The 22,543-nt window shown below is 37.2% G+C and overlaps 1 protein-coding gene across 3 annotated transcripts in view; it reads left to right on the forward strand.

The window, feature by feature from the left end:
* Positions 1-22,543, forward strand: part of MIGA1 (mitoguardin 1) — a 104,645-nt gene that overhangs the window by 47,897 nt on the left and 34,205 nt on the right. For all 3 annotated transcript variants that reach the window (XM_086717361.1, XM_086717363.1, XM_086717362.1), the window contains one exon: positions 20,915-21,015. In XM_086717361.1, coding sequence (XP_086573487.1) covers positions 20,915-21,015 — 101 coding nt within the window. The remainder of the gene's footprint in view (positions 1-20,914; positions 21,016-22,543) is intronic.

The raw sequence follows: 22,543 nt of genomic DNA on the forward strand, positions 1-22,543 counted from the left end.
TGATTTAAAAAACATTTTTAATATACAGTGTTATATTAGTTTCAGGCATACAATATAGTGATTCAGCAATTCTGTACATGATTCATTGTTCATTATGATAAGTGTACTGTTAATCCCCTTCACCTATTTCACCTATTCTCCCTCCCCCCTTCCCTCTGGTAACCATTAGTTTGTTTTCTGTAGCTAAGAGTGTGTTTTTTGGTTTGTCTCTTTTCTTTGCATGTTTCTTAAATTCCACATGAGTGAAATCGTATGTATTTGTCTGTCTGACTTATCTAGCATTATAGTCTCTAGATCCATCCATGTTGTTGCAAATAGCAAGATTTCATTTTTTATAGTTCACTAATACTCCATTGTATATAAACTACCTCTTTATCGATTATCAGTAGACAGTTGGGCTGCTTCCATAATTTGGCTATTGTAAATAATATTGCACTAAATATAGGGGTGCAGATATCTTTTCGAATTAGTGTTTTCATATTCTTTGGGTAAATACCTATTGGTGGAATTGCTGGATCATATGGTAATTCTATTTTTAATTTTTTGAGGAACTTCCACACTGTTTTCCACAGTGGCCGCACCAGTTTGCATTTCCACCAAAGACAAGGGATCCTTTTTCTCCACATCCTCGCCAACACGTGTCGCTTCTTCTGTTTTTTATTTTAGTCATTCTGACAGGTGAGAGGTGATGTCTCATTGTGGCTTTGATTTTCATTTCCCTGATGATGAATGATGTTGAGCATCTTTTAATGTGTCTGTTGTCCATCTGGCTGTCTTCTTTGGAGAAATGTTTGTTCACGTCTTCTGCCCATCTTTAATTGGATTGTGTTTTTTGGTGTTGAGTTGTATAAGTTCCTTCTATATTATGGCTACTAACCCTTTATCATATATGCTATTTGCAAATATCTTATACCACTCAATAGGTTGTTTTAGTTTTTTGGTTTTGTTGATTGTTTTTTTGTTTGTTTGTTTGTTTTGCTTTTTGCTGTGCACAAGTTTTTTATTTTGATGTAGTCCCAATAGTTTATTTTTGCTTTTGTTTCCCTTGCCTCATGAGGCATATCTAGGACAGTGTTGCTATGGCCAATGTCACAGAATTTATTGCCTGTGCTCTCTTCTAGGATTTTTATGGTTTCAGGCTTCACATTTAAGTGCTTAATCCATTTGAGTTTATTTTTGTGAATGGTGTAAGAAGGTGGTCTGGTTTCATTCTTTTGCGTATAGCTGTCCAGTTTTCTGAACACCATTTGTTAAAGAAACTGTCTTTTTCTCATTGGATATTCTTTCCTGCTTTGTCAAATATTAATTGGCCATATAATTGTGCATTTACTTTTGGGTTTTCTCTTCTGTTTTTGTTGATCTATGTCTCTATTTTTGTGCCAGCACCATACTCTTGATTAGGATAGCTTTGTAGCAAAGTTTGAAATCGGAGATTGTTACCTCCAGTTTTGTTCTTCTTTTTTCAAGATTGCTTTGGATATTTGGGGTCTTTTGTGGTTCCATACAAATTTTAGGATTGTTTGTTATAGCCTGTGAAAAATGTTGGTATTTTGATAGGGATTGCATTAAATCTGTAGATTGCTTTGGGTAGTGTGGACATTGTTAACAATATTTGTTCTTCCAGTCTATGAGCATGGAATATCTGCATGTGTCTTTAGGTGTGAAATGAGTCTCTTATAGGCAGCATATAGATGGGTCTTACTTTTTTATCTATTGTCATACTACATCTCTTGATTGGAGCATTTAGTCCATTTACATGCAAAGTGATTATTGATAGGTATGTACTTACTGCCATTTTGTTACTTGTTTTATGGTTGTTTTTGCAGGTCTTCTCTGTTCCTTTCTCTCTTACTCTTTTCTCTCATGGTTTTCTGGTTTTATTTAGTGATACACTAGGATTCTTTTCTCTTTTTTTTTTTTTTTTTGCATATATTTTACTGGCTTTTGATTTGTGGTTACTGTTTGCATGTGGTTACATGCATATAGCAGTCTGTATTAGGTTGATAATCACTTTTGTTTGAACACATTTTTTACTCCTGTCCCCCAACATTCTAGATATGTGGTGTCATATTTTACATCCTTTTATTTTGTGAATCTCTTGACTGATTTTTATAGATATACTTAATTTTACTGCTTTTGTGCTTTCTACTTTTCTTACTCCTGCTTATGGTCTTTTCTTTCCACTCAAGAAGCCCCCTTTAACATTTCTTGTAGGTCTGGTTTAGTGGTCATGGATTCCCTTAACTTTTGTTTTTTCTGGGAAATTCTTTATCTCTCCTATTATGAATGATAGCCTTTCTGCATAGAGTATTCTTGGCTACAGATTTTTTCATTCATCATTTTGAATATAAAACATGGCAGTCCCTCCTGCAAAGTTTTTTTTTTTAATTTTTTTCTTTTTAATTTATATCCAAATTAGTTAGCATATAGTGAAACAATGATTTCAGGAGTAGATTCCTTAGTGCCCCTTACCCATTTAGGCCATCCGCCCACACATAACCCATCCAGTAACCCTCAGTTTGTTCTCCATATTTATGAGTCTCTTATGTTTTGTCCCCCTCCCTGTTTTTGTATTCTTTTTGCTTCCCTACCCTTATGTTCATCTGTTTTGTCTCTTAAAGTCCTCATATGAGTGAAGTCATGTTATTTGTCTTTCTCTGACTAATTTCACTTAGCATAATACCCTCCAGTTCCATCCACGTAGTTGCAAATGGCAAGATTTCATTCTTTTTGATTGCCGAGTAATACTCCATTGTGTGTGTGTGTGTGTGTGTGTGTGTGTGTGTGTGTGTCTATATATACATACATATATATATATATATACACCACATCTTCTTTATCCATTCATCCATCGATGGACATTTGGGCTCTTTCCATACTTTGGCTATTGTTGATAGTGCTGCTATAAACATTGGGGTGCATGTGTCCCTTCGAAATAGCACACTTGTATCCCTTGGATAAATACCTAGTAGTACAATTGCTGGGTTGTAGAGTAGTTCTATTTTTAGTTTTTTTGAGAAACCTCTACATTGTTTTCAAGTGGCTGCACCAGTTTGCATTCCCACCAACAACGCAAAAGAGATCCTCTTCCCTCGCATCCTCACCAACATCTGTTGTTGCCTGAGTTGTTAACGTTAGCCATTGTGACAGGTGTGGTTTTGATTTGTATTTCCCTGATGATGAGTGAGGTTGAGCATTTTTTTTCATGTGTCAGTTAGCCATCTGGCTGTCTTCTTTGGAGAAGTGTCTATTCGTGTCTTTTGCCCATTTCTTCACTGGATTATTTGTTTTTTGGGTGTTGAGTTTGAGAAGTTCTTTATAGATTTTGGATACAAACCCTTTATCTGATATGTCGTTTGTAAATATCTTCTCCCATTCTGTCAGTTGCCTTTTAGTTTTGCTGATTGTTTCCTTTGCTGTGCAGAAGCTCTTTATTTTGATGAGGTCCCAATAGTTCATTTTTGCTTTTGTTTCCCTTGCCTCTGGAGACGTGTTGAGTAAGAAGTTGCTGCGGCCAAGGTCAAAGAGGTTTTTGCCTGCTTTCTCCTCGAGGATTTTGATGGCTTCCTGTCTTACTTTGAGGTCTTTCATCCATTTTGAGTTTATTTTTGTGCATGGTGTAAGAAAGTGGTCCAGGTTCATTCTTCTGCATGTCACTGTCCAGTTTTCCCAGCACCACTTGCTGAAGAGACTGTCTTTATTCCATTGGAATTTCTTTCCTGCTTTGTCAAAGATTAGTTGGCCATACATTTGTGGGTCCATTTCTGGGTTCTCTATTCTGTTGCATTGATCTGAGTGTCTGTTCTTGTGCCAGTACCATACTGTCTTGATGATTACAACTTTGTAGTATAGCTTGAAGTCCGGGGATTGTGATGCCTCTTGCTTTGGTTTTCTTTTTCAAGATTGCTTTGGCTATTCGGGGTCTTTTCTGGTTCCATACAAATTTTAGGATTATTTGTTCTAGCTCTGTGAAGAATGTTGGTGGTATTTTGATAGGGATTGCATTGAATATGTAGATTGCTTTGGATAGTATTGACTCCTCCTGCAAAGTTTTTGATGAATAATTAGCTGCTAGCTGTATGGAGTTGCTTTGTATAACTTTTATTTTCTCTTGCTACTTTATTTTTATTTATTTATTTTTTTTAATGTTTATTTATTTTTGAGAGAGAGAGAGAGAGACAGAGCACGAGCAGGGGAGGAGCAGAGAAAGAGGGAGACACAGAATCCGAAACAGGCTCCAGGCTCCGAGCTGTCAGCACAGAGCCCGACGCGGGGCTCAAAGTCACAAACCGCGAGATCATGACCTGAGCTCAAGCCGGATGCTCAACCGACTGAGCCACCCAGGCGCCCCTATCTTGCTACTTTAAAAATTCTCTCTTTGGGGCGCCTGGGTGGCGCAGTCGGTTAAGCGTCCGACTTCAGCCAGGTCACGATCTCGCGGTCCGTGAGTTCGAGCCCCGCGTCGGGCTCTGGGCTGATGGCTCAGAGCCTGGAGCTTGTTTCCGATTCTGTGTCTCCCTCTCTCTCTGCCCCTCCCCCGTTCATGCTCTGTCTCTCTCTGTCCCAAAAATAAATAAACGTTGAAAAAAAAAAAAAATTTAAAAAAAAAATAAAAATTCTCTCTTTATCTCTACCTTTTGCCATTTTAATTACCATGTGTCTTGGTGTGGGCCTCTGCCTCTTGGATCTGGATGTCTGCTTCCTTCTCCAGATTCCAGAAGTTTTCAGCTATTATTTCTTCAGATAAATTTTCTCTCCCCTTTTTTGCTCTCTTCTCCTTCTGGGATCCCTATAATGCAGATATTATTACATTTGATGATGTCTCTTAGTTCCCTTAGTTTACTTTCATTTTTTATTGTTTTTTTCTCTCTTTTGTTCAGTTTGATGGTTTTCCATTCTTCTATCTTCCAGGTTGCTGATCCATTCTTCTGCTTCCTATAGTCTATTCTTTCTTCCATGTAGTATATTTAAAAAAAATTTTTTTATGTTTTTATTTTTGAGAGAGAAACAGAGTGCAAGTGGGGGAGGGGCAGAGAGACAGGGAGACAGAATCTGAAGCAGGCTCCAGGCTCTGAGCTGTCAGCGCAGAGCCTGATGCGGGGCTTGAACCCAAGGACTGTGAGATCATGACCTGAGCCAAAGTTAGATGCGCAATCAACTGAGCTCCTCAGGAGCCCCCCCATGTAGTATATTTTTAATTTCAGTTATTGAGTTCTTCATCTTTGGTTTTTTTTTAATGTTTTCTTTTTCTTTGTTTAGGGTCTCAATGAGGTCCTCCACTCTTTCTCAAGTCCAATGAATATCTTTATGACCATTACTTTAAATTCTCTATCAGGTGTATTACTTATCTCTGTTTCATTTAACTCATTTGCTGTGACTTTGTCCTTTTCTTTCATTTGGGACATATTCCTCTGTCTCCTCATTTTGTCTAACTCTCTGTGTCTGTCTCTATGTGTTAAGAAAGTCAGCTTTGTTTCCTACTGTTAAAAGTAGTGGCTTCATGAAGATGCCCTGTAATGCCCTGCAGTGCAATGTCTCCTGTTCACCAGAGCCTGGTGCTTCAGTGGTTTCTCTTATGTGTGTTTCATGTACCCTGCTATTGTGCCTAGGCCACTTTTGCCTTCAGTCCAGTTGTCTGAAGTGACTCTCTTTACCTGTCATAGGCAGGGCTTGGTTCCTGTGTTGCTAGTGGGCCAGTCTGTGGCCATTTTGCGCTTGAGTTGGGTCAGACCAGGCTTTTGCCAGAGATGCAGTAGCACCAAATTGCAGGGTGCTTTCCCTGTGTTGTGTGCTGAAAAGCTTTTGTTGTTAGGTGGGACCTGCAGTCAGACCCTGTGTCTGTCCCCAGCTGGGATAGCAGTTAGAGTGGTGTGTGTTGTTATCTTGTCCTCTTCCAAGGCAGGAGTGTGCTGGCCCCTTTCTGGGTTGCTTGCACACTGGCAGGCTTTTGGCACCACTTCGGATAGACTCTGGCCAAGGGCCATTATAGGGGGTAGGTCCGCAGGAGAATGCAGGGGTGGGGATGGGGTCTTAGCAAGGTTTGTGCAGGTCTGCTTGGTAGGGAACCTGGAGGTGCAGAGAAAACTGTTCGGGCTAGCAGCACTGGAGGGTTGGATCTGCAGATGAGTGTTGGCCGGGTCACACTGTTAGCAAGCTAGGTAGAGCTTGTTCAGGCTGTGTTAGGCACAGCATCCTTGTATCTAGACTGTGGGGCAGGGGAGGGAAATGATACCTGCCAACTCTTTATTCTTGGAGAAGTCTCCCAAAGATTCCTGCCTCTCCAGCACATGCCCTCAAATTAGTAAAAAACAAAACAAAACAAAACAAAAACCACCTGTACACCCCAGGTGTTTTTCACATTGCTGTGGCTTTTTTTCTCCCCCACATTGCTGCTTCTATGCTGTATCTCATCAGGACTATTTTTTGTGGACTCTGTAAGAGTGGAGACTCAGTTTCCTATGCTCCAGTTCCAGGTGTGGAGCCCCACTGATTGTAAGAACTCATGAAGTTAGGTCCCTCTGGTTTTCAAAGCCAAACGTGTTGGAGATTCATCTTTCCAGTGCCTGAGGTACCTGGGGTGGGGGTCTGCTCCTCTCCCCTATTTGCACCTGCTGTGTCCTCCCACATACGATTTTTGGGTCCGTTTGGCTCCTGACCATGTCTCTGCCCGACTCCTGTCTTTGGAGTGGCCTTTTCTCTACATTTAGCTATGGAGAGTCTGTTCTGCTAGTGTGTGGTCATTTTCTGGGTTACTTACATTGCTGTGGGTGTTATCTAGGTATATTTGTGGGAGGAAGTGAGCCTAGGATCTATTCTACAGTCTTCTCCAGAAGTTCTCTGAAGCTTTGCTTTTTATATTTAGGTGTTTAATCTGCTAGGAGCTGATTTTTTAAAAAATATTTATTTTTGATAGAGGGAGAGAAAGAGAGCTAGAGCACATGACTGGGAGAGGGGCAGAAAGAGGGGAACAGAGGATCAGAAGAGGGCTCTGCTGGCAGCAGAGAGCCCAATGCAGGGCTTGAACTCACAAACCCTGAGATTATTACCAGAGCTGAAGTCAGAGGCTCAACTGACAGAGTCATCCAGGTACCCCAATTTAAATCTATGTTATTACTTTTTTTTTTTAACATTTGGATAACTAGTTGCCTCAGCACCAATCAATGAATAATATATTCTTTTCTCACTGTTTTTTTAAAATTTTATTATTTTTTAATTTACATCCAAGTTAGTATATAGTGCAATAATGATTTCAGGAGTAGATTCCAGTGATTCATCCCCTATGTATAACACCCAGTGCTCATCCCAAGTGTCTTCCTTAATGCCCCTTACCTATTTAGCCCATCCCCCCAACCCACAGCCCCTTCAGCAACCCTCAGTTTGTTCTCTGTATTTGAGTCTCTTATGTTTTGTCCTCCTCCTTGTTTTTATATTCTTTTTTGCTTCCTTTCCCTTATGTTCATCTCTTTTGTATCTTTAATTCCTCATATGAGTGAAGTCATATGATATTTGTCTTTCTCTGACTTATTTCGTTTAGCATAATACCTTCTAGTTCCATTCTTGTTGTTGCAAATGGCAAGATTTCATGCTTTTTGATTGCCGAGTAATACTCCATTGTGTGTGTGTGTGTGTGTGTGTGTGTGTGTGTGTGTGTGTGTACACACACACATACACGTCATGTGTATATATGTATACATATATACACTACATATATATATATACATATGTGTATATATGTGTGTGTGTGTATATATATATATATGATGTGTATATATATATATATATATATATATATATATATATATATGTATACACACCACATCTTTATCCATTCATCCGTTGGTGGACATTTGGGCTCTTTCCATACTTTGGCTGTTGTCAGTAGAGCTGCTATAAACATTGGGGAGTGTGTGTCCCTTTGAAACAGCACACCTGTATCCCTTGGATAAATACTTAGTAGTGTAATTGCTGGGTAGGGTATTCTATTTTTAACTTTTTGAGGAACCTCCATACTGTTTTCCAGAGCTTTTCTCACTGATTTGAAATGTCCCTCTCATGTGTCAGGTTGTCTTACATGTATGTCATTTGTGGACCCTGTTGCTAGTCTGTTTGTTCCTGCATTGGTTTCACGGTGTCTTCATTACTGTAGCTTTATATAGTTTTATTATGAGCCTTGACACCTGGCAGCATGAGTCCATTCACTGTGTTCTTTTTTAAGAATTGCCTTTGCTATTCTTAGCCCTTTGCTTTTCCATGTGAAGTTTAGGACACCTTGTAAGTTTCATGAAAACCTTAAGTTTCATGAAAACATCTCTTGGGATTTTGGTTATTGCCTTGCATTTATAGGTCAGCTTGTGGGAGAATTTAGTTTTCATAAGTTAATGTCTCCATCTAGAAACATGGTATGGTTTTTCATTTATTTAAGTCTTTTATGTCTTTCATAACTTTTTATATTTTCCTTCATAAAGGTCTTACATATTTTTATTCCTAGGGCCCTTACAGTTTAGTTGTCCTTGTACATAGTACATTTTTAAAATTTACATTTTCTGATTTTTTATTGTCAATATCTAAAATGTTACCGAAAGGGGCACCTGGGTGGCTCAATCAGTTAAGCGTCCGACTTTGGCTCAGGTCATGATCTCACAGTTTGTGGGTTCAAGCCCCATGTCAGGTTCTGTGCTGACGGTTCAGAGCCTGGAGCCTCCTTCAGATTCTGTGTCTCCCTCTCTCTCTGCCCCTCTCCTGCTCGTGCTCTGTCTCTCTCAAAAATAATAATAAATATTAAAAAATAAATAAGATGTTACTGATAACTTGTATTTGAATATTCTCAGCAATTATTATTTCTGCCTCCAGTAACTTGTTATAGGTTCTTTTGGAATTTTTATCTAGAACATATACCTGTGGATGATAACATGTTTTTTATTTTTCTTTCTTTTCAACACTTATGCTTTCTTTTCTTTTGTTCTTCCTCTGCCCTCCTCCACCCCCAACCCCCCACATCTACTGCTTTAGGTAGATTCTTATGGTTCTTTTTACCTCTGAAGAGAGCTATGTAGAAAGGACTACAAGTTAGCTGTCCCACCACACAGAATCAAGGACTGTGTAGCAGTCTCTACCCTGTTGCTGTAGCCTTCTGATGAAGTACAGGAGTGTTGATGGCAGGGACTCATGAAGACCTGAAGGCAAATGATTGCTTAAAAATCAGCTTGATACAGGGGCTGCCTGGGTGGCTCAGTTGGTTAAGCGTCCAACCTTTGGTTTCAGCTCAGGTTATGATCTCACAGTTTATGAGTTCAAGCCCCGTGTTGGGCTCTGCGCTGACAGCACGGAGCCTACTTGGGATTCTCTCTCCCTCTCTCTCTGCCCCTCTCCTGCTCTCTCTGTCTCAAAATAAATAAATAAACTTAAATAAAAAAAAAAAAACTTGGTACTATTTATTTAACTTTACTTTTTGCCTTATATGTGATTAGATAGATGTAAGGGCTCAAGTCCCAGTCTTCAGGATGCCTGTGGTATGATTGTCCAGTTAAGACTTATTCTTATGAAGCAATTAGAAAGCAATATAGGTTAGTATATACCTCAAGACTGAGCTACTCTATAAGACTCAGAGTCTAATAAACTCCTTCCACAAAGCACGAGATTCTTCTTTTAACTTTCCTTCCCGCCTCCATTCTTTTCTGTACTTCCCAACTGAAGTGCCCTCAACCTGTTTAAGAGTCTAAGATAAGAAGTTGAAAGTAAACAGATCTGGTTTTGGACATGTGTTTATCTTTAGTTATCTGCTGTTGTTTTTTTTGCTAAAATATCTGAACATCTTTTAAATTCATTTGGAAACCCATATTTGTATCATGAATACAGGTAAGAAGATATATACAGTACTGCATGACTGTATTATTTTTCCTTTTAAGGAAATAATTTTGTAAACTTTGAAGAATGGCTATAAATGGATGATAGATTCACAAATATTTGTTGTAGTATTTTGATTCAAAATACACATCTGTGCTACATACATAATCTTTGTACATATCAGATATTGTACAGTTAGAGTATATTTATCTTTCATATTAACAGAAATTTGTGTTATTATCTGAATTATTTTGGGAAAAATTAGACTTTGGTTGGTTCCAGCAACTAGTGAGAAGTTGGGAGAATATGGGATTAAAACCTAACACCTCGGAATGATTTATACTTTGGGAGATTTCTGTTATCATTTTATCATCATATCGTGCGGGGTATGCATCATTACATGGTTTGGTAGTGTATTTCAGTAATGGTACATTCAAGATTAAGATTACTTTGGTTAGGCTATTGGGGCCGTACTAAATTGCTGAATTTAATACCAGTGTAAAAATAAATTGATTAACAACAAATGAAGCTTGCTTACAGTTTCTTGGGGACATGATTTAGTTGATGTGGTTTACAGAAATTAAGTTCAAGCTTGTTAATCTACACTTTAATTAGATTTCTCTTAAAATTAATTGGGCTTCATAGTTTGTTTGCTTACATTTTCTATAAAGAGTGGTATGTATTTGCAATAGCTGTATTAGCAGGCAACTCTGAAGCCACAAGTTTGATAAATACTGTTTTTTTGGCTGAGCAGAGGACTTTGAGATTCTTTCATACTGATGTGTAGGAACAAATTTAGCCCTTAAAAACAAACCAAGAATTTTTATAGTTTTACAGTATTGCTTTGCATATTTCAGATACATGTTTAGTCCTCATTATAATCTATTTTTTGAATAGAATGAACTCATAAAATCTTAGGTCTCTAATATTTATTTAGCAAACATTTGATCGCCTAATATATGTCAGACATGTTATAAGGCATTGGAAAGACTAGGATGAAGGACATTTCATCCTTGTTTTTCGGCAACACAGAGACTAGTTTTGCAGCTAGGTAGGCATTAAAAATTACATAGCACAGGGGTGCCTGGGTGACCCACTCAGTTAAGCGTCCGACTTCGGCTCAGGTAACGAATCTCTCGTTTCGTGGGTTCAAGCCCCGCGTTGGACTCTGCTGGCGGCTCAGAGCCTGGAGCCTGCTTCAGATTCTGCACCCCTTCCCTGCCCCGCTCATGTTCTGTCTCTGTCTCTGTCTCTCAAAAATAAATAAACATTAAAAAAAATAATTAAAAAAATAAAAATTACATAGCACAGTGGAGTGAGTGGTATAATAATGTGTTTAGAAAGTGCTATAGAAACACTAAAGAAAAGCCTAAATTATTCATCGGGGGCTCAAGGAAGGCTTCATATGCGTGACACTTGAAGAAAGGTGATCCATCAGGAAGATAATTGAGAAAGGGGCACTTCAGGCGGAGCAAACAACATGGATCAAGGTGTAGACTGGAGCCTGTTATGTCTTGGAAATACAACATATGTAGGGGAGTGGTGAGAAGTGAATCAAGACAGGTGGGCAGGAGATAAATCGTGAAAGTTCTTGTTTTGTACTTTTAGGCAAAAGGGAGCCACTGAGAATTATAAGAAGTCATAATCAAATTTATGTGTTTGGAGGAGATTGTGGAAGTGTTGAGTAGTAAAATTTAAATATTTTATCCATCTTTCTGCTCTCTTATGCTGAGGATTTCATTGAGAGAGTGACATATCCTGTAAGGGAAAATTAGAGGTTTTTCCTGCTTAGTACTGTCTGCACAAATTCCCTGGCAGAGAATAAAGTGGGACCTCCTGACCACTAGAGAGATGTTATTCTTCTTTTTTGATAAGCAGCCAGATAGAACATTTAGCAATATTGAAAGAGCTTGGCAGCAAGAGGAAATACCTCAACCTATCATCTTGAGTCAAATGTCAGACAACACAGAATTGATGCTCTAAGACCTTGTCCTTTTCCTCTTCTGCAGAATCACTGTGGTCAGAGGATAAACTCCCTGAGGGTTTATTTTTAGGGAGTGACATGAATTACAAGCTTAATTTGTATAATCAGGCTTCTAAATATACAGAGTACAAATTGCAGAACATATAAGAAATTGGGCTTAGTAATTTCCTCCTATGTATTAAGGCTCACAATCTTAATTTCAAAGTGTTTAATAATACTACAAACTGGTATTATATATGTAAGTCAAAATCGGCTCAGAGATTAAAGCAGTGTAATGAAAATCTTTGGGTGCCAGAAACAAGAGAAATAACCTGCTACTTGCCTTTGCCTCTTTTGTATTCAAGTTACATCTTATCAGCTTGGATTTCTAAGTCTAACACTTCACTAACTGGAGACCTTTGTGTGATTAAGAAAAAGGTCCATGTAGCCCTTTGGAAAGGGCACTTTTGAGATAAGAAAAAGGTTCACCTTCCTCCTAGAAGATGCAGGCCCAGGATATGGGCTGACTGGTCAGTGGCCTTTGTGTGGTGTACAGAGTGACCAATTCTTGCTAGTGACCTGTTAAAGTCTCTCGAACTGCAGATCTAACCTTAATTACTTTTTGTTTCACTTTGGGTTATCCAGTCATTTCTTTCTTCTTAAAAAAAAAAAAAAAAAAAAAAGATAAAAAGTGCTGTTACTCCTTTCTCTTTTCCTTCTATTACTTGTTTTGCATTGGCAGCTGTATTTCCCAGTTAGGAATCACTGTTGCTATATTGGGCAGACATGCCATATAAAACGTTTTGATAAATAGAGAAAGCCAGAGACAACTGTTACGGAACTATCTTTTGGGTAGATCAATGGTATCAGGCTGTTTTTGTACATGTATGTATTTCGCATAGTTAAAACTGCGTAAATCATAACACATCAAGAACTGATCAGTTTTTTCTCTTGTTTCATTGTAACTCGTCACTATTAAGGTACATTGAGGGAAAAATCAAGAAAATATCTCTTAGTTCTTTTACTTTCTGAAATTATGATGGTTCAAATTTTTGTATTCGACTTTTTTCTGTCTCATACTATAGCATTTTAAAACAAACCAAAATAAAAAACTGTTTGCAGTATAGATGGGGCAGGTAGCTGCACCCTTCAGTAGCTCAGCTGGTAGAGCAGAGGACTGTAGACTAGATGGGGCAGGTAGCCATGTAAGATGGACAAAGAGCAGCAGGAGTCTTCTAGATTTCTTAATTATTGTAACAGATTATAGCAGACTGGAAAATAGCTTGTCAGCAGCAGGAACTTTTCCACTTTCAGTAAAACCACAGAAAAGACAAGGTTCCAAATCATATTTAGGTTGCTAAAAATCATCTGGAGAATAGCTGCTGACATAGAAGTCAGATGACATTAGACATTTGGCAGCCTTCCTCTTCTTACTGGTGTTACAAAATCCACAGTGGACTTTAAAAGAAGAGTGGCATCTTTGGAATCTCCACTAGGATCTGCTGAGGTTAAAATAGACGTGATGGCTTCTAAGCGACAGAAAATAGAATGTGTCTAAGGATGGCAAAAGTGAGACCTGTAGAAAACCCATTTGGATTGGTTTAGAGAAGTAGATACAGGCCTGAAGTTTAAGTTCCAAGGTTGAAGTGTCTCTGTGTTTTCTCTTTGTTTTTGTTTTAACTTTCAAGCAAACTCTGCTTTGAAAAAAAAAATACGTGAATTATGAGATTGTGAAAGAAGGAGCAAGGCTTGAATCCAGTCAGATTTTTGGCCTAAAATGTATGACTGTTGTGTTAAAAGTAAACATCATACCTTTATTATCCTTCCAAAGAAGAACATAGTTTATGTCTATGCATGAATGTTTTAAAAAGTTCTGGGGGAAAAAAAAAGTTCTGGGTGATTGAGATAGGTAAAGAGCAATGTCTTAAAAAGTTTTAGACTTGGGGCGCCAGGCTGGCTCAGTTAGTAGAGCATGCTATTCTTTTCTTTTTTTTAAGTTTATTTTTTGAGAGAGAGAGAGAGTGCGGGGTAGAGACAGAGAGGGAGAGAGAGAGAATCCCAAGCTGTTCTGCACTTGTCAACATGGAGCCCAAAGTGAGGCTCGAACTCATGAACCGTGAGATCATGATCTGATCCGAAATCAGGAGTCAAATGCTTAACTGAATGAGCCACCCAGACTCCCTTAGAGCATGCTACTCTTAATCTCAGGTTCATGAGTTCAAGTCCCACATTGGGCATAGAGCCTACTTGAAATTAAATTGAATTAAATTAAATTAAATTAAATTATAATAAAAGTTTTAGGTTTACTATTTAAAAAGGTTAAGAAAAGGGGCACCTGGCTGGCTCAGTAGGTAAAGCATGCATCTCTTTCTTGCGTTGTGAGTTTAAGCCCCATTTTGGGCATAGAGCCTATTAGAAAAATAAAAGAGAGGAAGAAAAAGAACTACTCTCTTGAGAGCCAGTGTGGTAACATTCGGCATTTTTTTTTTGGCATATATTTTTTATATTTAGTCCCCCAATTATATGGAAAGCGTTCTTTTTAAAAAAGTTTGTTTATTTGTTTGTTTGTTTAGAGAGTGCAGGAGAGGGGCAGAGAAGGAGGGAGAGAGAATCCCAAGCAAGGTCAGCACTGTCAGCACATAGCCCGATGCGTTGCTCGAGCTCATGAACTGTGAAATCATGACTGAGAGCTGAAACCAAGAGCTGTACTCTTAATTGACTGAGCCACCCAGATGCCCCTGGAAAGCATTCTTTTAGGCACATCTAAGGTTAAAGATTAGGCATTATGGGGCATAAGCTGCATATTTTAAGTTTATAAGAAAGTATCATAAGTTTAATTAATTTAGAGCCACGTATTGGAAAAATAAGAATTTTAACAGGCCTCTGAAAACATGTAAAGGTAATGTAACAGGTAAAATGATCCAGATGAAATATATGAGAGGCCTTTTAAAAATAGGGATTTTCATGTCTTGGTTATGGTCACTTGGTGTAACAAGTTTTATTTAGTTTATATCAACAAATATTGAAGTGTTTACAGTGTGTTCAATGCTCTATTAAGAACTATAGGAACTACCAGGAAAAAAAATGAAAGGAAAAAAAAAAGATGAGAAAGTCCATGAATGATTGTTACATTCAGGCAATAGTAATAGTTAAATAAAAATTCAGATAGTGTATTGAATTGTACATACTTTTTTTTTTTACATAACATTATGAATAGGTAACAATTGTTGAACACTTACTTTACATGTATTAACTCATTTAATCCTTACACAAATCTATGAGGTAGATTTTACTCCCATTTTTCAAGTGAGAACACTGAGGAATGGAGAAAATAAATTTACCTAAAATTGTTATCCAGCTAAGTAGCAGAGTCAGAATTTGAATTCAAGCAGTCTGGCTCCAGAGCCCACACTTTTGCTGTACTGCCTTATATAGAAGCAAAAAATTAGATAATTTTTGGAGGATACTTACAGGTGGTAGTACTTGAGTTGCATTGTAAAACCACATGTGTTCTGGGTAGCATGGGGCAAGAGAGCAGAAGGAAAAATTTGTGTGTTGGAGAAGATGCAGGAGGAACTAAAGGCTTGATAAAGAATATATGTGGCAATAGTAATAGCAGTGAAAAATTATTTAGCACTTACTATGTACAAAGAACTATGCCTCCATAAATCTCTCAATCCTTATGACAATTCTGTGAAATCAATTTTGTTATTCCTAGTTTACCTTGATAACAAGTAGCAAAGCTGGGATCAGAACTGGGATCCAGATGCTATGTTAACTGGCTGACTCGAAATCTCAAGCTTTTACCCATTGCATTAATATGGCAAGTGGGTGTATAGTGAATAGTACAGTATATAATATAGTGTAAGTATAATGGTTTAGTATAATATGTAGGAATGTATATATAGTATATGATAAAGTATACTATATGGCATAGACTATATGTTATATAATTCTAGTATGATAATATATACAGTATAATATAACATGTACAGCATAAAGTTGAGTAGTCTTTTATTAATTAATAGAAAGGAATATTAGATAGGTAGGGTGAACAGAGATTATGGAAGTCTTTGAAAACCAGACAAGGAGCCGTTGAAGATTTTGACTGGAGAATAGCTTTTTTTTTGTTGTTCTAGTTACAATAAAGCATTCTTATACATAATTAGGCTATTCCTGTCTAACAGTTACACATATTAAATGCAATAGTCTCTGAAAGCATTTAGCAGAATAGCTTGGGTACTACTTTTAGTCACTCAAAACATGTGAGTTGAGTCTGAATCCTGTAGAGCTTGTAAACTCTTTGCACTCTAGATAAGATATGAGAAAGGAATGCCCGAATAGTACTGTCCAATAGCAATATAATGTAAGTGACAAATGTAACTTTAAATTTTCTAGTAAGTACATGAAAAAGTAAAATGAAAGAGGTGAAATTAATTTTAGTAATATATTTTTCTTAAACCTAGTTTATATTAAAAAGATTTTATATATTTTGGTACCAAGTTTTCAAAATCCATTGTGTATTTTACACTTACAGCACATCTCAGTTCTGACTAGCCACATTTCATGCGCTCAGTAGACACACATGGCTAATGGCTACTATGTTGGACACCACAGCTCCATAGTTTCATAGCATGGAATCTGGTGTCAGATGACTTCTTTTGAATCCTGCCATTCCATTTCTTAACTGTGTGAGTATGGACCATTACTTAACATTTCTGTACCTCAGCTTCTTCATATGTATGATGAAAAAAAAGAAGAGTACCTACCTCAAAGGATTATTGTGAGAATTATGCGATAATGTATGTAAAGCATGTAACTTGGTTTCTGGCAAGTAGTAAGTGCGAAATAAATGTATGTTGCTTTCATCATACTTTTATTGTCATTAAATAGTAAGCATCTCTTAGTTTCCATGTCTTCTTCCTGCAGATAGTTGATTATCCCCACCAAAACATTCCCACTTAAAATCCTAAACCAATGACTAAATAGCAAAGAAAGATGGGTAAACTAGGAGGAAGAAGGTCGTGAGTGGTATATGCATGGCATTAGAGTCTCCCACAACTACTGGTATTCCACTGTGGGGTGCAGATAGATTGTTTTGATTTGCTAGTATACTTAACAGACTCATCAGATCTTTTGATTTTTCGAACTTAGCATCCCCTATCAGGGAATAAAATTCACATTTAATAATTCACAGCTTAACTGCCAATGTTGAAATACTTCATTGTCTTTTCTGCTGTCAGCCATTTGGGGCCAACATACATAGATATATTGTTTCCTCTCCTTCTATGTAAACCCTTAGAGGAAAGCATTCAAAACAAAACAGTGATTTATCTCACTCTCTTGTGTAACTATCATGTAGATCAAAAAATAAAACATTGCTGGGGTGTATGGTTGGCTCAGTTGGTGGAGCATGTGACTCTTGATCTTGGGATTGTGAGTTTGAGCCTTATGTTGGGTATACAGGTTACTTAAAAAAAAAAAATCTTTGAAAAAATAAAAATAAAAAATAAAACATTGCCAACTCCCTAGAAGGTTCCTTGTACCTGGTCCTAATCAACACCCCTCTCCCCATTCCTAAAACTATTGTCCTGATGCTCATGCTAATTACTTCCTGGCTTTTCTTATTTGACCAACTAAGTGTAGTCCTGATCACTGTAGTTTAGTTTTGCTTGTTTTTGAATTTTATGTGAATGAAATCACACATATAATTCTTTACTCAACATGTGAGGTTTATCTTTATTCTTGCATATAACAGCAATTCATTCACTTTCATTGTTGTATACTTATTTCATTGTTTGAATATATCCCAGTTTGTGTATTCTATGGCAGGAGAACAGCTGTGGTTTTTTTCCCTAGTTTGGAGTTGTTGTAATCAATGTTGTTATGAATATTCTTATGCATATAAGCATGCACTTCTGTAAAAAAACACCTAAGGGTAGAATTGCTTGTCACAGAAAATACAGTCTTGAACTTTCATTATACTACCAAATTCTCCAAAGTGGTTCTACTAATTGACATTTCTACCACGGGTATGTGAGTTTTCAATACTATACATCTTTAACAAAAAATTGCCATTTTTTCCAACTCATATCATTCTGGTAAGTGTGTAATGATTGTGTGTGTGTGTGTGTGTGTGTGTTTTCTGCTAAGAAAAATTTGGTAAGAAGTTTCTGAAAATACTGACTAAAATGAAACCTTTGGTTTTCAGTTTTCCATGCTGTCGCAGTCTTTCAGTACTACAATCAAGAATTTATACTTTTTAGAAAGAGTATTTTATCTTTATTTTAAGTTTATTTTGAGAGAGGGAGAGAATGCAGAGAGAAAGGGAGAGAGAGAATCCCAAGCAGGCTCTGTACTAATAGCAGGGCTCAAACCCATGAACTGAACTGTGAGATCATGACCTGAGCTGAAATCAAGAGTCAGACACTCAGGTGAAAGAGTATTTTAAATTTTCATTTGATTCATGAAAGCAAGTAGTTTGAGATATTACTCAGTATTCTTTATTCATGTTTTTTATTGGCTTATCTAAAAAACAGATGTATTATTTCTCTTCATAATTTAAGCTGCCATTCCAGGAAATATAACAATTACTGAAATGAGAGGTATGGTCTGTGATTTACGAAATTAGATTTAATGAATAAATCTTTCCAGTACCTCTGAGCCATTTTTCTTTGTTAGATTTTTTTTTTTTTTTTTTGAGTAAAGTACTGGCTGGTTACTGTTGAGTGATGTAAAACAGACTTTTAACAGCCCATGGGTATGTCTGAAAGGTAAAGTGACATAAGATAAATGTCTGTTCGACTCTGAAAATAGCAAAAGTCATATGGAACCAAGATTTAACTTAATTGACTTATAATTTAACCCACTTTAAAAGTGGTTTGGCATAATGAAAACTGTACTGTGGTTTCTTTTTGCATAATTAATACGAACAATGGAAAAATAACAAAATAGATAAAGGTGTGAAAGTTGTAAATGCCAGTTCAGTTTTGTGTGTACAAATAAGTTTGTATTTGTGTGTGTAGTTTTTAAAATCACATATGCATTAAAAAGAGAATAATGGGAATTTTTCTGGATAATTGAGTGTCCAAAAATACCAGTCTTATAGCTATTTATAAGTGCAAAACCAATTATGTTGTTTTGTTCTCAAGTTCAATGAAAAAATTTACATTTCCAAAAGAATGTATTTGGAAAATAGAATAGTTTAACCTCTGATTGTGTTCCATTAGTCATTTAGTAGTGGAAGGATTTTAAGCTGTGAAGTTAGGTACTTTAAAATGATTGATGTAACCTTCATCTGAAAACAGTTATAATTTAAACTTGGAATATAAATGGTTAAATTGTCAAATATGGGCCCACTAAATATAAAGGAGGGGAAAAATACGCTTTGTGTATGGTTATTCTTGATACCTAATAAGAATGAGCCTTGTACCAAGTATGGCTTATTAGCTTTTCTGCGTGGTTTAGAGTTTGGAATATAAATTGGTTGCAACCCTTCTGAGTTGAAAATAAATTAATGGTTTCCCTTTAAAAAAAAACAAAACTACTCTTCCTGTATAGAATCACAAATGTTTGTGTTTTCTGGTACTTGAGGGTTTTAAACAGGACTTGGAAAATTTCTGGTAAAGGTAATGAATTTAGTTTGGGGAAAAAAGATGGAATAGAAATTTGGATGAATGAAAGCCAAAAAGAGATTCCTGCTTCCCTTTTTTTTTTTTTTTTTTTTTTTTTTTTAGAGAGAGAGTGCAGTTGGGGAAGGGGCAGAAGTAGAGGGAGAGGGGCACCTGGGTGGCTCAATTGGTTGGGTCTCCAACTCTTGATTTCAGCTCAGGTCATGGTCTGCCTGTTGGTGACCTTGAGCCCCACATGGGGCTCCTCACTTACAGGGGGTGCAGAGCCTGCTTGGGATTCTCTCGCTCCCTCTCTCTGCCCCTCCCCCACTTGCACACACATGCACATGGCTGTACACTCTCTCTCACAAATAAACTTAAAAAAAAAAGGAGAGGGAGAGAAAGAATCCCAAGTAGTGTCTGGTGCCCTGCTCAGAGCCTGACACAAGGCTTCATCTTACTATGAGATCATGACCTGAGCCGAAATCAAGAGTCAGATGCTTAACCAACTGAGCCACTCAGGTGCCCCTCTGGTTCTTTTTTAAAGAAGATAAAGTTTCTGACAAATTTAGCAGATAGAGACTCAATATGAAAAATCAGTATATATTTTGTTCTTTGCTTTTTCATACTTGTGATAAATTTTAAAGCATATCAGTTGTTTGCTACAATATAGACACATCTGTAAGCAAGTACAGTATTTATTTGAAAATTACAGATTCTTGATGATAGTATGTGAAGGTATTGGTACCCACATTCAAATGCCCCATGAGTTAACAGGTAGACTGTCTTGGCATGGCCAGATTAACCATTCGCCAATGTATTTAAATTTTTTCAGCCCTTACAATCGAGACAGTTGTATTTGACCTTCAAGTATCCAGAGTAAACATCAGCCCTGATTGTTTTTGGCCTTTGACATAGGCCTTAAGGACTGAAGAATAAGTTCTTCATGAATTGTTTTAATTGATCAGTTTATCACAAGTAACTGACCAGACAACATTTCATGCTAATAATTCATTTAATTTGAATAAATTTACCAGTTCTCACAACTTGGTCAAGGCCACTTGCAACTAATTTGCTCTGTTTCAGCTATCTTTGGTATGTGCTGATTTTACAACATGTCATAGATAATCCAGCTCTAGTTATTATTTACCAGTTTAAAATATTACATATTCAAAAGCTTTTTAAATCTGATAGTAAGTTTAATTAATTCCCTTTTAAAGTAAAAATGTCTGCTTTATAGCACTTTCTCCTCTGCTCAGCAGCATTTCAAAATCACTTAAACAGTGAATACACTTTGAGAATCTTATCAGATTATATACCATTGGTTTGTATTTATTTTCTTTTAGGTTTCAGCCTAAATAAAGATGGAAAGAAGGAAGGAAGGGAAGGAAGGAAGGAAGGGAGGGAGGAAGAAAGAGAGAAAGAAAAGACAGGCATAGTATAGAATGTCAATGAGAAGGAATATCAATTTCTTCACTTTTCTTCTTTTACTTTTAAGATAAAGATACAGATGTCACTGTGAAGGGGAATGTGGATGAATTTGGCCTGCGAGACACCTTGAGCGTCGCATCAACTGATTCCTTTGCTTCAGTAGCAGAGGTAGGACTGAGAATTAATTCCTCATTCTTTGTCACCTAGAGAGTACAGTTTTGCCATGTGCTGAATATCAGTTGCCATTTATGTAGCATCTACTATGTGGTAGATACCAGCCTACAAAGATGAATCTAAAATGAACATGAGTTTAGCAAGGGAGCTTATAGTCATTTTAGAGAGGTGAACATGTAAACATATATTTTAGAGGGGTGCTGTCGTATTCTGTGGATTATGGGTGAGGCATATAAGTATCTTCATAGAAAGTAATATAATCAGAATTTTTAAAAATGTTTAGATTCCTTAGCTTAGAAATCATACTTTTAGATAATTTTTTTCAAGAAGGTGATCAAAGATTTCTTTATAAAAATAATCACTATGTGATTTTAACAATAATGAAAAACTGGAACTATTCTAATGCCAAATTACGGTGCATACATAATTTGAAATATTGTACTGCCAAAAACGTATTTCCATTTATTTTTTTATATATATATAATTTATTGTCAAATTGGTTTCCATACAACCCCAGTGCTCATCCCAACAGGTGCCCTCCTCAATGCCCATCACCCCCTTTTCCCTCTCCCCCACCCCTCATCAACCCTCAGTTTGTTCTCAGTATTTAAGAATCTCTTATGGTTTGCCTCCTTCCCTCTCTGTAACTTGTTTTTTCCCCCTTCCCCTCCCCTCCCTGGTCTTCTGTTAAGTTTCTCAGGATCCACATATGAGTGAAAATATATGGTATCTGTCTTTCTCTGCCTGACTTATTTCACTTAGCATAATACTCTCCAGTTCCATCCATGTTGCTACAAATGGCCAGATTTCATTCTTTCCTATTGCCAAATAGTAATTCCATTGTATATATAAACCACATCTTCTTTAAAAAAAATTTTTTTTTTGATGTTTTATTTATTTTTGAGAGAGAGAGGGAGACAGAGCATGAGCAGGGAAGGAGCAGAGAGAGAGGGAGACACAGAATCCGAAACAGGCTTCAGGCTCTGAGCTGTCAGCACAGAGCCTGATGTGGGGCTCGAACTCACAAACCGTGAGATCATGACCTGAGCCAAAGCTGGACCCTCAACCGACTGAGCCACCCAGACGCCCCATAAACCACATCTTCTTTATCCATTTGTCAGTTGATGGACATTTAGGCTCTTTCCATAATTTGGCTATTGTTGAAAGTGCTGCTATAAACATTGGGGTACAAACGCCCCCATGCATCAGCACTCCTGTATCCCTTGGGTAAATTCCTAGCAGTGCTATTGCTAGGTCACAGGGTAGATCTATTTTTTAATTTTTTGAGGAAGCTCCACACTGTTTTCCAGAGAGGCTACACCAGTTTGCATTCCCACCAACAGTGCAAGAGTGTTCCCTGTTTCCATATATTTTTTTTTTTTAATTTTTTTTTTCAATGTTTATTTATTTTTGGGACAGAGAGAAACAGAGTATGAACGGGGGAGGGGCAGACAGAGAGGGAGACACAGAATCAGAAACAGGCTCCAAGCTCTGAGCCATCAGCCCAGAGCCTGACGCGGGG

Source organism: Puma concolor, chromosome C1 (genome assembly GCF_028749965.1).
Source record: "Puma concolor isolate L17-30 chromosome C1, mPumCon1.1.hap2, whole genome shotgun sequence".
NCBI classification, from domain to species: Eukaryota; Metazoa; Chordata; class Mammalia; order Carnivora; family Felidae; genus Puma; species Puma concolor.